Raw genomic sequence first — 16,702 nt, 5'->3', positions numbered from 1 at the left:
CCTAGGAACATCTAGCCCTCATTAAATTTTATGATCCTGCTCCCTATCTTCTTAATTGACCATTTTTTAGGGTATCTGTTCAGATTTCTGCTGTCTCAGCACATTTCTGGAGCTGAGATCTGCTCATCCCCAGCTCGTTATATGGCGTAAGGTGAAGCCTCTTCTTTAAAATGGAGTTTGCAAAGTCAGATCCTCACAATACAAGTATTTACTGTGCGTTGTACATAACTCAGCCAAAGATGAATTTTTTGTTATGTGTTTGAGCAGTAAAATACGTAATCATGTATCTTGTAGTTCTTTTAGGTTTATTTCTTTATGTTCATAGCCTGGATTTTCAGGGAGTCTTTCTCCATCAAACCAGATTTTGTTTAGCCAAGAATGAATCCACAGCTTCTTAATTTATGTGGAAATAAAAGCATAACCTCTCCTCTAAAGAAACATACCTTTTAACTTAACATTTAAAGTCAAGATATTTTGAAAATATATAGGATGGTTTAATCTAGGAGCTTTAACCCAGTGTCCCTTACCAACCATTGCTTTTTCCTCAGCAGTCAAAAAATTCGAAGACAACACAATAACATACAGTATCCAGTTTCTGTGTTTTTTCTTTACATGGCTTTTTAAAATATTACTTCCTTTTTAAAGACTTCATTATTTTAATACTGTATTTTTTAATTTAATGTTTTATATACTCTTTCTCTTCTCTCTCAAGCCTTTGTACATTTTTAAACACATTATAACCCATTTAGAGGCTTTTTCCATCTGAATCTGCTTTTACTGTGTATCTGTAATCCCTTTCTGTCTGCATGAGCAAAGCTCCAAACCTGCAGCATTCTGGCAGAGCTTGCACTGGCGATTTTTCAGGCAGCTGCTGGGAGAGCCCCTGGTGGCCCTTTTGAGAGACTTTGGGAACCGGTATGCTGTTTAGCTCATGGCAGTTGGCAGCTGTCTGCATCTCACAGCAACTGTTGGGAGTTGATTTGCACTGCGGCTGGCATGAGACTGTGAGACTAGAAACTGCATTTGTCTGTGTTTCTCTGCATTTAGAACTCTTTTTAAAAAGCTTCTCAGGTTTTATGTGGAAATTCTTCCCGAATATTTGGGCACCATTTGTAGGCAGAGTTTTTTTTGGTCCTGCAGCTGCTCTCAAATAAACGTACTGAGACTTATATTAATTATAAATGCTCGGCCAGTAGCTCAAACTTGTTACCAACTAGCTCTTACATTTTAAGTTAACCCGTATTTGGTATTACATCCTGCCATGTGGCAGTAACTATTAGCATGGCACATTCATCTCCTGCTCCCTCTGCTTCTGACGGGAGACTTCATACTCTGCCCTTCTTCCAACATTTTCCTAGCCTGACTCTCCTACCTAACCTCATTCTGTTCAGCTATTGGCCAGTCAGCTTGTTTATTAAACCACTCATAGCAACATATAGTCACACAGTGTAAAGGAATATTCCACAGCAAGGTAGAAGCAGAGCCTGTAAAATACCAGCTTTTTTTTTTTTTTTTAAAAAAAAGACAACCTGGGAACATGAAAAGATCCAGCAAGGGTAATTGGAGAGGTGGAGACGTTTGAGATGGGGAGAAGTGCACTATGGTGCTGCAAAGCTAGGAGGAAAGTGATAAACTGTGAGGCGCTACCGGTGTATCTCAGCAGCTGATACAGTATTAAACAAACCTCTTAGCAAAGTAGGTCACTGATGACCTTGACAAAAATGCTTTTAGAGAGCAGTTAGATAGAAACAATTGTAGCTTATGCCAGAATATGATGGAGAAACCAGAGGGATTCATTATAGGTAACTTATAGGAGCAGGAATGTAGTGGTAGGTAGAGGTGGCTGTCGGGTTAAGGAATTGTACTTGAGATACTGGTGTGCTTTTGTTCTTTAATGTAAGTTCTTGATGCCTTGTTGAAAATTAGTTGTTTGTAAATATGATGACTTATTCTGTGTTCTTTGTTTTGTTCTATTGCTCTGTGCATTTTTTTAAATGATAGTAGTGTGCTGTTTAGACTCATAAATATTGTAGTGATTTCAACTTTTCAGCTCAGGACTGTGTAAAATCTTTTGTCATTCACTAAAAATTTTAGAAGTGTCTTTCCTATTTTTGTGGTGAGAAAGAATGTCTTTGCTGTTTTGGTAGGAATTACATTGACCATAGATTGCTTTGGATAGAATAAACTTTAAAAAAAAAAGAAAAGGAACTATCTTTTTTCATTATACGTACCAATCTTAAGTTCCCACTCCCTCCCTCCTCTAATTCCCTCCACTTAACCCTCACACCTCACCCCTTATCCACTCCTCAGAGAGGATAAGGCTCATTGCTTTAAGGAAGGTCCAAGGCCCTCCCTACTATATCTAGCTGAGCAAGGTATCCATCCAAGGAGAATAGGTTCCCAAAAAGCCAGTATAAGCAGTAGGGATAAATCCTGGTGCCACTATCCATGGCCCCTCAGTGCGCCCCAGCCATGCAACTGTCAACCATATTCAGAGGGACAAGTTTGATCCTATGCTTGTATCTTCCCAGTCCTGCTGGTGTTGGTGAGCTCCCATTAGCTCACTCATAAGTGGATACTAGCTATAAACAAAGGATATTGAGCCTAGAGAAGCTAAGTAACAAGGTGAACCCTAAGAAAAACACATATAGATCCTCCTGGAAAGTCAAAATAGACAAGATCACCTGACAAAATTGAGACCATAGGGGTGGGGGAGAAGGGGAAGAAGAAGGGAGAAGGAGGGGCGAGGAGAACTTGAGGGAATGGGATAGTTGAGATGGAGGAAGGACAGAGATGAGAGCAAGGAAAGAAATATTTTGATTGAGGGAACCATTATGGGGTTAGCAAGAAACCTGACTCTAGAAAAATTCCCAGGAATCCACAAGGATGACCCCAGCTAAGACTCTAAGCAATAGAGGAGAGCGTGCCTGAACTGGCCTTGCCCTGTAGTCAGATTGATGAATATCTTAAATACCACCATAGAACCTTCAACCAGCAACTGATAGAAACAGAGGCAGAGACCCACAGAAGAGCACTGGGCTGAGCTCCCAAAGTCCAATTGAAGAGTAGGAGGAGTGAGAATATGAGCAAAGAGGTCAAGACCATAATGGGTATATCCACTGAAGCCATCTACATGAACTTTTTTTTAACAAAAGATTTATTATGTATGCAGTGTTCTGCCTGCATGTGTCACTGTGTGCCAGAAGAGGGCACCAGATCTCATTACAGGTGATTGTGAGCCACCATGTGGTTGTGAACTCTGGAAAAGCAGTAAGTGCTCTTACCCACTAAGCCATCTCTCCAACCCTAGAATGAACATTTTCATGGTATTTTTCAGCTTGTAACAAGGGATAACTTTCTCTGTATTTTAGTTTCTTTTATCATGGTTTTAAAATTTGACTTAGGTAAATTTATTCCCAGGTATTTTATTTTGTTATGGCTGTTAGCAGTGAAGTTAATTTTCTATTTCTCAGTAATTTTGTTATTGATATATATTCTTAAAATTAATGAGGTCGTTGTTTGTGTTACTTTATGGAGTATTTGTTTTCATATATATGACATCATGTCTCCTGCAAGAGAAGTAATTTGACCTCTCCTTTTCCTATCTAGATGTCTTTTATTTAGTTCTTTTGTCTTAGTCCTCTGGCCTCAAATCTGAAGCTTTTTTGAGTATCCTGTTTCCAAAAAGATTTCAGTTTAGGGATGTTCAATCAGTAGTAGAGAATATTGGGTGCAGTAAGAGAAAACAAATTGATGTAAGTAGGAGTGACTTTACGATAAAAAAGTATTAGCTGAGATTCTGTTTTCTCAATAAAATGTGAAATAAGCAAATAAATCTAGAAGATAAGGGAGTGTTTTGTTAAGAGAAGGGAAAGAATGAGATGTCTTAAATGGGGTCTCAGAGTTCCTGGGAAGATAGGATCAGTAGATGAGGGCCTTGTTAGCAGGAGAGAAAGTGCTAAGCATACAAGGAGCAGTGGTGATGTACTGTCTAATTGATTTTTATTGGAAATGGGGTTATGAAGATAATAAAAATTAAAGAATTAATGATTTTCAGAATAGTAGATACGTGAAAAATATTAATCATCTGGGAAGTACAAATCAGAACTATAGTTAGAATATCAGTTTATCTCTTTTAGGAATGGCTATTATGGGAAGGGCTGAAGAGAAATGGTACTATCAAAGTGTCTGCCAGCTGATGCATTATACACATAGAGTTGAAGTCTACTCTTTTTTTTTTCCTTTTGGTTTTTCCTCACAGGATTTCTGTTTATCCTTGATTGTCCTGGAACTCACTCTGTAGACCAGGCTGTCTTCATAGAGATCCACCTGCCTCTGCCTCCCGAGTGCTGGAATTAACGGCATGTGGCAAGTCTACTTTTTATCATATTAGAGTCTGAAACTCTGATTTTACAGAAGCTGAGAGTAGATGGGCAGTTTTGTCAGCTGGGAGTCACCAGAGGCTGGAGAGAGTTGGATAGGGAAATTTATGCAATGGCTAAGTTACAAGGTGGTTGCAGATAGTAATGATGTGTTTCAGAAGGCGTTTAAGTGTGTTCACCATGCATGGAAGTGATAAGTGATGAGATAATTTTAAGGTAACTTATACATTGCCTGGTGTAATTAGTAAGTACAGTTTTAAATATATATATATATATATATATATATATATATATATATATATATAATTTCATTCTTTTTAAAATTCACTAAAGTTTTTCATTTATTTTACATCCCCATTGCAGTTTCACCTCCCTCCTCTCTTCCTATTCCTTTCCCCTACCTTCTCTCTACTCCCTCCCGCCGTCCACTCCTCCTCCATCTCCTTTCAGAAAGGGACAGACCTCCCTTGGGTAGCAACAAAGCCAAAGCATAGCACCTCAAGTTGAGGCAGAACCAAGCTCCTCCTCCTGTATCAAGGCTGGGTGAGGCAACTCAGCACGGAGAATAGGTTTCTAAAAGCCAACTCAAGTGCAGGGGACCGTGGGCAGGTCCTGATCCCCACTGCTAGGAATCCCACAAACAGACCAAGCTTTATAGCGGTTAGTCCCATGCAGAGGGCCTAGGTTGCATGCAGTCTCCCTAGCTGTTGGACTGGTCCAGAGTCTATAACATCCCCCTAGCTCATGAGGGTCACCTGTCTCTATGGAATCCCATGTCATTACCGTGACTCTTCTAGCTTGTACGATTATTCCCTTCTCCCTGTCCTCAGCAGGACTTCTGGAGCTCAGCCCAGTGCTTGGCTGTGGATCTCTGCATCTGCTTCTATACTGGATGAAAGCTCTCTGATGACAATTAGGGTAGTCACCAATGTGATTACAGGAGAAGGAGAGTTCAGGCACCCTCTCCACTATTGCTAGGAGTCTTAGCTGAATTCATCTTTGTGGATTCCTGGGAGTTTCCCTGGCACCAGGTTTCTTGCTAACCCGAACTGCCCCTCCCCCATCAATCAAGACATCTCTTTAATTTTTTCTTCCTCCATCCCACCTTCAACCTGCCCAACCTGATCCCTCATTTTCCCATTCTCCCTACCCCCGTCAAATTTATTCTTAAAGGTGTACTTTTATTTCTAATGGTGTGTATGTGTGTATGTCAGTGTGTGGCTATGTGCGTGTTAGTGCAGGTGCCTGTGGAAGCCAGATGTGCTGGATCCCCCAGAGCCAGAGTTATAGGTGATCATGAGTAACCTGGCATGGTGCTGTGAACTGGACCATGGTCCTAGAAGAGCATATGCTCTTAATCAGTGAGCCACCTTTCAATCCACCTGAAATAATTTTTCTGAATGCTAGCAAATAGAAATGAAAAGAACTCTTGAGCTGAGAAGATTCTAGAATAAATCAGCTGATGTCAAAGTAGTAGGTTGTTTGACATTGAAAATTTGAAAATGTGTGAGAATTAATAATGGAAGAAAGAAAACCAGTGGAGTAGAGATTAGTATTCGGTTAATGTCAAATAAGGTAAAAAGCTCAGTCAGTTCTATTAATGAAGTAGTTTATCTAATAAATTTGGGTCAGATTTCCTAAGTAACCTCTTTTTTTTTTTTTTTTTTTTTTTTTTTTTTTTTTTTTTGAGAAAGTTTTCACTGTAGCTTTGGAGCCTTTCCTGGAACTAGCTCTTGTAGAGGCTGGCCTCGAACTCACAGAGATCCTCCTGCCTTTGCCTCCTGAGTGCTGAGATTAAAGACGTGTGCCACCACTGCCTTGGCTTCCTAAGTACCTTTTTAAAAGTGCAGTAGACTGTGAAGAGTAACTGTCTTTGAAATCCTTATTGAAATGGGGACAAGAGTGCATACACTTCATGGCTTTAGGGCTGCTTTTTAAAAGAACACTGGACATTTTAATTATCACTTTAACACCAGGACATTTGACGTTATTTCTAAGTAGTGACTTAGTCTGCTTTGATTTAAACTTAAATCATTTATTATAAAAGAAAGTGCCTTTTAAAACAGTTTAATGAGTTTAGATACTTTTTCAAATTAGGTACACATGAGAAGCAAGAGATGAAAAAGAAGAAAGTTGAAAAAGGAGGACCTCATGTGCAGCCCCCTGCTGCTGCTTCCAAACCCTCTGCAGATCAAATCAGACAGAGTGTCCGGCATTCTCTTAAAGATATTCTTATGAGAAGGTAATATGTTGTTATTATAAAAGGTTGAATGACATTTACTCCATGTATTTGAAAATAATTGAATTGTTTTATTTTTAAGACTTACAGACTCAAATTTGAAGGTCCCAGAGGAAAAGGCAGCAAAGGTTGCCACAAAAATTGAAAAAGAGCTTTTCTCTTTTTTTCGAGACACAGATTCCAAGTATAAGAATAAATACAGAAGCTTGATGTTCAATCTAAAAGATCCTAAAAACAATGTAAGTAGCTTGTTTTGTCTCTAAATTTTCTTCAATTGTATTTAATTTTGTAAGTTTGTGTATGGGGGCATGTGTGTACTTTGGCTCTTGTCAGAGAACAACTTTCAGGAGTCAGTTCTCTCTGCAGTGAGTTCAGAGACTTGAACTTAGCTCCACAAACTTGGTAACAAGCACCTTTCCACACTGAGCCATATCCCTAGTCTTGTGAATGTTTATGCTTGCAGCTTTCCTGAATAGGAATCCAATATAATGTAAAATAATATAATATAGCGCTTCAATTTATTATTTGGAGTGAGACTGTCTCAGATAATGTCCTGCAAGAGGTTTGTAGCTTGAGTGCATCCCGAATAGCTGTGAGTGTGATCCGGCACATTTGTAGATGACAGGGTGTCACATGGTGAAAATGCTCAGCACCTCTGGGCAGCTCACACAACATTCTCTGCTGCTTGGTTTATTTGCTTGTGGAGCTAGTGACTGCACTCAGCCTCTTGTCATAAAGATTGTCCCCTCAGCTGACCTACCGCATTTCCTCACTGTCTTAGTGACTCCATGGCCACAGCAACTGATAAAGGAAAACATTTAATTGGGTGGTTTACAGTTTAGAGGTTAAGTCCATTATGATCATGGAGTGACATGGCATTCAGACAGACATGGTGCTGGAGAAGGAGCTGAGAACTCCACATTTTTGATCCACAGGCAACAGGAAGTGAACTGCGACACTGCATGTGGCTTGAGCATATCTGAGACCTCAAAGCCCACCCCAACAGTGACACACTTCCTCCAGTAAGACCACACCTACTTCAACAAGTCACACTAATAATGCCACCCCCTCTTAGAATATGGTGGGCATTTGCATTTAAACCATCGCACTCACTAAAAACACCTTAGGTTTCTACTGGCTAGAAAAGGGAACATGGTCTTGAATTAGATGTAGCTGAGGATGACTTTAAATTTCTCTTCCTTCTGTCTCCAGCTCTTGAGTGCTAGGATTACACATTGCTCTCCTTACCATGTTTATGGGCTCAGATCCAGAGCTGCACTCAAGGTGGGCAAGCACTTCACCACCTGAGCTGCATATGTACCCCAAAACATAACATTTTAATAGGGTCTGCTACTAATTTGTGAATCCTATACATTAGGGATTGTGAGTCCGTTGAACCGTATGTCTAGATTTATGTGCATGTTCTTTCCTTTATTCTCTTGCATAACTCAGTTGAATAAAAAATTAATTCTTCAGTATTCTTCAAAATCTGTTAAGTCTAAGCCTTTTAGGTTTTTGAGACGGGGTTTTTCTAACAGTCCTGGCTGTCCTGGAAATCACTTTGTAGACCAGGCTAGCCTTGAACTCACCAAGATCCTTCTGCCTCTTTATCCCAAGTGCTGGGATTAAAGGTGTGTGCCACCGCCACCCAGCAAGCCTAAGCATTTCTCACTAAAATCCCAAGTCACATTTAGTTATAAACTTAAAGCAAAAATCCATGCATGATGGCACATGTTTGACTTCACAGCTGCCTAGGGAATCTAAGGCAGAAAGTTCACTTAAGCTGTGAGTTCCTGCACAACTTGCAATATCCCTTTCCCTGAGAAAAGTATTTGAATTAATTTTACCAAAAGAAATAGGATTTTTTAAAAAATGTGTTTTTAAATGTGGCGTAAACATTATTGATCTCTTAATTTTCTTTTGGGATTTCTTACTTGAGACTTAGCAAAAGTCTTAAAGCTCTGTGTATGTGTGTTTTATATGTGTGTATATATGTGTATTTGTATGTGTTTATACACAGAAAGTTCTATGCTGTGTGCACTAAGCAAAAGTTAGGTTGTGAACACTTTCACAGAGTTCAAAATATAAATAAGATTGATTATTTTGTGTATTAGATTTACATAGAGCCATTGAAAATTTTGGGCTAAAGATGACTTTAGTTTATAGAATTAAACTAAATCTATTTGTGTAAGAGCTTTCACATCAGTTATGTAAGTTTGCATAGTAATGTTTGCTGCAATGTAGTCATCCCTCAGTACTCGTGAATTTCTGCATCTGTTTTCCACCATCAGCAGAACAGGTACTAAACATATATAGGCTTATTTTTCTAGTTGTTATTTCCTGTGTAATATGTGTAACAACTCTGTACATGGCTCTTAGCATGTACATGTATAATATTAGATATTATAAGTAAATATAGAAATAGTTTAAACTATACTCATGTGACACTTAACAATGCTGATACAGTATAAAAAGTTCATCATTAGGTGATTTTGCTATTGTGTATACATCAGAATATATTTTCGTAGACTAAGGCAGCTAAGCCATCTTCTCTGTCACTAAGCATTAAAATTGTATATTATTATTATTTGGATAGTCTATTATAGACTGAAATGTTAGGTCACACACAACTATATATGGGATCATGAATATAGGCTAAATGCAAATAGTAGTATGTCATCATTGGCAGTTTAAACATCCGAGGATTTGGTATCAGGGAAGTTTCTGGGACCAATCTCCCTAATGTTTATGGACAACTGTATTTGATTGAAATATTTTTAGGTTACTAACACCTATTGAAGAAAATTTACGTTGTACAATCTGTCATGGACCAAGAGCTTTTGGACATACATAATCTAGAAACTTTCTCAGTAGTCAAATGAAGACTGTTTTTCCTTGCAGTTGGTACTTTGCTATGGTTTCCACTCAGGCCTGCCAGGATTCAAATGTAAATGTCTTAAAAACAGAAATTATTACAGTGATAAAAGCTGTTTTTATTCAGTGCGTTACTATACAGTGGGTGATTATTATAATTTGTCCTGGGTTATACTTAATGCAGTTTTTGGACAGCTGTATGATAGTTTCATTGCACTTGTTTTTCTTGTTAATTTTTACATAAATTTTCTTTTTGGGGGGGGGTGGAGTGGGGTGGAGCAGAACTGAAACAGAATGTCACAGTGTTGCAAGCTGTAGCTGAGGTTGTCCTTGAACATTCCACCCTACTGCTGGCATTACAGGTGTGGACACCAGTTGGCATCAAATTGAATTGTATATAGGAAGTGTTTTACTTGTCCAGAATGCAAAGCTGCTAGGCTGCATGTACTAGGTTATATATAAATTATGAATGTTTATAAATCACACTTAAAAGTTGCTTCAAAGTTTACTTATTAGAAGTTCACACATGATAGCTCTTTTGCTTCTAAATGTTTGTGTCTCCTTCTCATTTTAAAATCCTGTAGATATTATTTAAAAAAGTACTAAAAGGAGAAGTAACCCCTGATCATCTTATAAGAATGAGCCCAGAAGAACTAGCCTCTAAAGAGCTAGCTGCGTGGAGACGAAGGGAAAACAGACACGTAAGGACATTCGTAACTCTGTGTTTAGCTTGGCTATCAAAGTCTTTGCTTTTTAACCATGGGGGCAAACTTTACAAAGATCAGTTAATACAGAGTGCAAGTAAAACAGGCTTTGTTTTCTAACACCTATTTTCTCTCCCTCTCCATTTTTCTCTCCCCCTCCCTTCTCCTCTAAACTTTGTCATGTTCCCCAGTTTTTCAGGGTGACCTTATATTCTGCCTAGGGTTGAGTGATCTCACTTAAGCATTTTAAGTGCTGAGATGACTAGCATATGCCTTTGTGCTCAGCTTTTTTTTGTTTGTTTCTTTTTAAAAATGATTCAGTTATTTTTATTTTATGTATGAACTTTTTGCCTGTATGTGTTTCACATGCATGCTCTGTCTGAAGAGGGCATCTGTTTTAGGGTTTCTCTTGCTATCATGAAACAACAGGACCAAAGCCTTAGGTGGAGGAAAGGGTTTATCCTGAGTCAGAGTTCACTGAGAGCAGACTAGGCAGGAACTCAAAACTGTGTAGGAACCTTGGAGCAGGATCTGATGTGGGTGGAGGCCATGGAGGAGTGCTGCTTACTGGTTTGCTCATTTTAGCTTGCTCAGCTTGCTTTCTTATAGAACTCAGGACTTCCAGGCCAGGGGGACAGGCCAGGGGTATCCCCCACATTGTGTTCCTCCACATTGTGTTCCTTTAATGGGATGAACCCTCTCCCATTGATTGCTAGTAAAGAAAATGCCTTTAGGCTTGTCTGCTTACAGCCTGATCTTGTGGAAGCATCTTCTCAATTGGAGTTCCCTTCCTTCGGATAACTGTAGGTTGACATAAAACTAACCAGCACAGCTTTGGATCCCGTGTGAGCCTCCATGTAGGTTCTGGGAACTGAATGCACATTTTTTGCAAGAGCAAGTGCCCTTAACTACTGAGCCTCTTTAGCCTGTTTCTTAAATTCTTATATCCTACTGTAGGTTTTTCCTTTTTTATTGCCTTTTTGTTTTATACATTTTTCTAGTTTTTTCTTTGATTTTTTTGCTGGTCAGTGGATTATAGAATTAGAGCTTCATGGTGTCTGCCTGTCTCTTTCTTCCTCCCAGAATTCTGTTCTGTCTTCCCCTCCTACCTGAGTTCCACCCTATCAACTAGGCCAAGACAGTTTTTTTAATAACCAATGAAAGCAACATAAAAACAGAAGGGCCTCCTACACCACGTGACGCTTGCATTCATCGTGGGCATTAACCCTCCTTGGTCTGTCAGCAGTGGTCTGAAGGTCAGGAGGCCTTCATGCAATATCTTATCTGTTTGTACATCATTTTTTCCTCTTTATTCTTACATAATCTTGCCTCTTCTTTATTTTGAAAATAATGTTAACACCATCTTTCTCTCCACATGTTAAATATACACTTGCCAAAGTTAAGTTTTTGTTTTTTTGTTTTTGTTTTTTTTTTTGTTTTTTTGGGGGGGGTTTTTCGAGACAGGGTTTCTCTGTGGCTTTGGAGCCTGTCCTGGAACTAGCTCTTGTAGACCAGGGTGGTCTCGAACTCACAGAGATCCGCCTGCCTCTGCCTCCCGAGTGCTGGGATTAAAGGCATGCGCCACCACCGCCCGGCTGCCAAAGTTAAGTTTTAAAATTGACTGCCCGTACATTGGAGACCAGTTTTCTTTTTCTTGGATTTTCTGCTTGAATTTTTTTTTAGTTGTTTTATTTGCTGCTATTGTGTGTATGATAATGGACAATGGCTCCACTTGCCTTCCCATGGATTCTAGGGATCAAACTGAGGTTCTCAGGTTATTTGGTAAGAGCCTTTACCTTCTGAGCCGTCTTACTGGTCCTATCTGACTTTCTTAATATTTATTTTACAACTAACAAACAAGGAATAGATGGACAGACCTTTACACTTCTTACTTCTCCTTGCTCTATTTGACACCCTGCCCATACACTATCTCGTATGTTAATGTGAGCCTCTCGTGACTGAGACATAGAGTTGAAATCTATATTTTACAGCGTTTATTTGTATTTTCTATGAGAGAGAAGCTATAAATTATGTAAAATTATTAGGTAAGTACATTAATTAAAGCACATACTTTAAATATTTCTTAAAATGTTTTCTGTTAGACTATAGAGATGATTGAGAAAGAGCAAAGAGAAGTGGAAAGACGACCAATCACAAAAATAACTCATAAAGGGGAGATAGAAATTGAGAGTGATGCCCCAATGAAAGAACAGGAAGCAGCCATGGAGATGCAGGTAAAGAGCAGATGTGTCCTATCTGTAGCTTAGAACATGAAGATGGGGGAAGACTTGTCTTATTAAAGCAGAACATTATTTTTAAATTGTGGATTTTAAAGGAGTCTGTTTTACTGGATTGGTTATTATGAGCTTGTTTTTCTCAGCAGAAAATTGTCTGTATTATAGACGCCTTTTAAAAACTTGTTGGAATCCTGAGTGTGTTTGATACAGTAATTCTTTGGTGTTTTGTAAATAGTGTAATTTGAGAGTAATTTCAGCTTTTCTTTTGTATAATAAATGAGAAATAAGTAGATCAAGATGGAGACATTTTTATTTCAAATTTCCTTGTTTTCAAATACCAGTGAAAAAAATAATTTGAAGACTGATTAAAAGCTTTGAGTTGTTTTGAGATTTTGCTCTAAGTAATAAATGCTAATTCTTATTTTTACTTATTTATTGTTTTTTTGAGGCAGGATCTGTGTAATATAGCCTTGGCTGTCCCAGAACTCACTATGTAGACCAGGCTGGCCTTGAACTCACAGAGATCAGTCTGCTTGAACTCACAGAGATTAGCCTGCTTCTGTCACCCAAGTGAGAGCTGGGATTAAAGATGTGTGCTACCATGCCCAACTGTTATTTTTTCTAAGAAAATCAGAACCTTATAAACATAATTGCTTCGCTTTGGAAAATATGTTTATGAAATAGCAAGTTGATTTTTAAATCAATGCCAGATTTTATTAGCTAAATCTTATTTTTATTTTCACTTATGTTAGGAATCTTCAGCCAATAAATCATTGGAGAAGCCAGAAGGATCTGAAAAACAAAAAGAGTCTGACTCTACATCTAAAGATACCACCAGTCAACACAGACAGCATCTCTTTGATCTGAACTGCAAAATATGCATAGGTTGGGAGTTTTGCCTTCTCCAGTATTATGCTCGTTGTTTAAGGGGTATTTCTGTAGTTGTCTTTGTAATTGGGGTAGGTTTTGTTTTCCCAGCTTGGGTGCTGCAGCATCTACCTGCTCCTGTTCTATGAGATTAGGTCCTTTTTACAAATGCAAAAGCAGGCACAGCCATGCTTTTCTATGTGCACAAGAATGTAAATTTACAGGAGCACATGGGAAGCGATTGTTAGATAACTAGACATGCCTGTTTTCAGAATGTTTGAGTTGTTTTTCCTTTCGCATGCTATAGTCCCACATTTGTATCATTTTCTAAACTACAGTGTCGTTCATGTTGTGTAGCTTAACATTTCTTTCTCTCTCTCTCTCTCTCTCTCTCTCTCTCTCTCTCTCTCTCTCTCTCTCTCTCTCTCCTCCTCCTCCTCCTCCTCTTCCTCCTCCTCCTCCTCCTCCTTCCCCTCCCTCCTTCCCTCCCTCCCTCCCTCCCTCCTCTGGAGACAGTGTTTCCCTGGCTAACAATCCTGGCTGTCCTGGAAGTTGCTTTGTAGACCAGGTTGGCCTCAAACTCAGAGAGATCCTCCTGCCTCTATTTCCCTAGTGCTGGGATGAAAGGCATGTGCCTGTATGCTTGATTAGTTAACATTGTTTTGCTGATTTTTCACAATCATAGGTGAGGACAGACATCATCAACTCCTCATTTACTTGTGATGTTTTATAAAATGGTCAAAGGGGGTGTTAGGTTAGTTCAGGTAGAACCCTCCACAGTGTGCTGGGAGTTGCATTTTGGTTAGTTTAGGTCTCTGTGGAAGAGGGAGTTGTCCTCTGGAACAGTTCCTTATTGGTTCTGAGAATAGGTGTAATAACTTGATGTGAGAAAACATTGCAGGTATATATCATCTCAGGAAATCTTTACTCAATAATTGAGCCAAAGAAATGAAATCCTTGTAGAAACTAAACTGAATGAACATTTTAAAACTTCAGATAACAAGTTTATTTTGGTGTCTTGTGGCTTCAGGTCGAATGGCACCACCTGTAGATGATCTGTCTCCAAAAACCGTGAAAGTTGTTGTGGGAGGAGCTCGCAAACATTCGGACAACGAAGCAGAAAGTATAGCGGATGCGTTGTCTTCAACTACAACTATTCTGGCTTCAGAATTCTTTGAGGAAGAGAAACAGGAGTCTCCCAAATCAACGTTCTCTCCTACGCCACGGTATCTCTCTCTCAGTCATAATTCTGTAACCATTGCTCACTTGTCCTTTTACAAATAGAAGAGTGACATACTTTTAGGGACTTTTGAGAAATTATCTGTTGTACTTCAGGCCAAGTGAGATAAGTGAACAGGACTCTGAAAGTTAATTTATTTTGAATGGATTTTAGATTTAAGAGACTTGAGAGTATGAAGTAACAACTTTCAAATTCTAATATGGGCTGGGGGGATGGCTCATCACTTAAGAGCACTGACTGCTCTCCCAGAGGTCAGCTCAGAACCATCTGTGCCTCTAGTTCCAAAGGGTCTGACACCCTCCTCTGCCCTCCATGGACATGCATATGGTACATATGCAAATGCTCATACACATAAAATAAAAAGTGAATCTTTATAGCTAAGCCAGAAGCAAATGATTTAAATATGCTGGTCCCAAGAAGTACGGGATACAGCACTTGCTCTATGCTTGCACAGTTTTGGATCTTAGCCTACCTCAGGCCAGCCCAGAACAGTGACTTTGTAAACCGTGACTATGTGTTTGTGATTGTAAATTTATAAATTGAAAATGTAGACTTCTGTGGATTGATAGCTTTTCTTTTTACTGACCTTTATTTATACTTATTTTTATTGATCATCTTCTTGACATAAAATGCTTTTAATGACTTTGTAGAAAATTGACTCCTTTCTGGGCATTTATTGCACTTGCTTGTGTGTGTATGTGCTACAACACTCATGTGGAGGTTAGAGGGCAACTTGGTTTTGTTGATTTTCTGTTTCCACCTTTATGTGGGTACAAGCGATTGAACCCAGGCCCTCAAGATTGGTAGCAAGCAAGTGTCTTTACCCACAGAGTCATATGACTGACTTTGTTGCTAACTTTAGTATTCTGTTCTAGTCCAGAGATGCCTGGAACTGTTGAAGTTGAGTCTACCTTCCTGGCTCGATTGAACTTTATTTGGAAAGGTTTTATCAATATGCCAAGTGTGGCAAAGTTTGTTACCAAAGCCTACCCTGTATCTGGATCCCCTGAGTACTTGACAGAGGTACTGTGAACTTTGCTGCCTTTCCTTACTTGGGTTGTGTTTCTGAAAGCAGTAGTCAGGGAGACATACAGTTAATAATTGTCAAAAAGCTCATTTATTAATGATCCTTAAAATAGTTATATTAATGAAATTATTAATTCACAAATGAGTTTGCAGACTGGTAGAAAACTGTATCCTGAAAGTTTTAAACTTAGATACCTTACTTTTTCTAAAATGCACTTCACTGAGACAGTTAAAAACCATTGTGTTTCCATGATTATCTAAGTTTGTTTTTAAGTAGAGATTTGCATAAAAGACTTCCATGTTTATGGCAAACGTAGCCTATGAAAAAAGTCTCTAAATTGCTAAAGAAATGGAATTCCTACACTGTTTATATTCAGGACCGGAGTATTTGCCTGTTTGTTTATACTGGGAAGTAAAGCTTACATCTAATTGTCAATCTCAGGAGACCACTGACTAATCAGTGCAGTGATACCTTTGGTTGGTTGTATATCCAAAGGAAGAAAATGTTAAGTAATAGAAAATAAACAGTAGTAGCATAATGCTGTTATTAGTGACCAGCTGTGACATTTAAACAACTACATCAAAGGAGACAAAGCCAGTATACATGTATTATGTACATTATTTTTGCTAGTTTGTTAGATTAGCTTTTTCATTTATTCTTAGTCTTCTAATCATAACCACAGTTATTTAAATAATTCATTTCAGATTTTAACAAGTCCAAATCATATATCATTCTCTATAATGTTAAAGTGAGTTTTCTTTTGATTAGGCTGAAATTTTCCTGAGTCCTGAGTCCTTCCCTTTCCTTCTTGTGGTTCTAGGTACCCATCCCAGGGCCCTGTGTGCATGCCAAGCCTTCTCCCACCGAGCTACAGCCACAGACCCTTACATCACTGTTGTTTTTAGTTACGACACAGTGCTATTGTTACATAATTTTTTTAGGAATTATGTAACATAATTTAGGATAATAATATTTTAGGAATGTGAGTTTTGTTAGAGAAAAATTAGATGGGGCAGTGATGGTCTTTTGAAGGAAAAAAGTCTTGAATTGTTAGTTTTTCTTTATATTATTTTTAAGGCAATTCTTTTACATGGTAATTAGGTCCTAGACTCCCAGACCCTTTAACTTTGAA

At 38.6% G+C, this 16,702-nt stretch overlaps 1 protein-coding gene across 5 annotated transcripts in view; it reads left to right on the top strand.

The window, feature by feature from the left end:
• Phf3 (PHD finger protein 3) overlaps nt 1–16,702 on the top strand; it is a 74,421-nt gene that overhangs the window by 49,127 nt on the left and 8,592 nt on the right. For all 5 annotated transcript variants that reach the window (XM_038342065.1, XM_038342068.1, XM_038342066.1 and 2 more), the window contains 7 exons: nt 6,480–6,624; nt 6,704–6,860; nt 10,080–10,196; nt 12,302–12,433; nt 13,189–13,321; nt 14,334–14,529; nt 15,419–15,566. In XM_038342065.1, the coding sequence (XP_038197993.1) occupies nt 6,480–6,624; nt 6,704–6,860; nt 10,080–10,196; nt 12,302–12,433; nt 13,189–13,321; nt 14,334–14,529; nt 15,419–15,566 (1,028 nt within the window). The remainder of the gene's footprint in view (nt 1–6,479; nt 6,625–6,703; nt 6,861–10,079; nt 10,197–12,301; nt 12,434–13,188; nt 13,322–14,333; nt 14,530–15,418; nt 15,567–16,702) is intronic.

The sequence above is a fragment of the Arvicola amphibius genome, chromosome 9 (assembly GCF_903992535.2).
Source record: "Arvicola amphibius chromosome 9, mArvAmp1.2, whole genome shotgun sequence".
Classification (NCBI taxonomy): Eukaryota; Metazoa; Chordata; class Mammalia; order Rodentia; family Cricetidae; genus Arvicola; species Arvicola amphibius.
The sequence above is the reverse complement of the archived record's forward strand: the minus strand, read 5'-3'. Positions and strand labels throughout refer to the sequence as shown.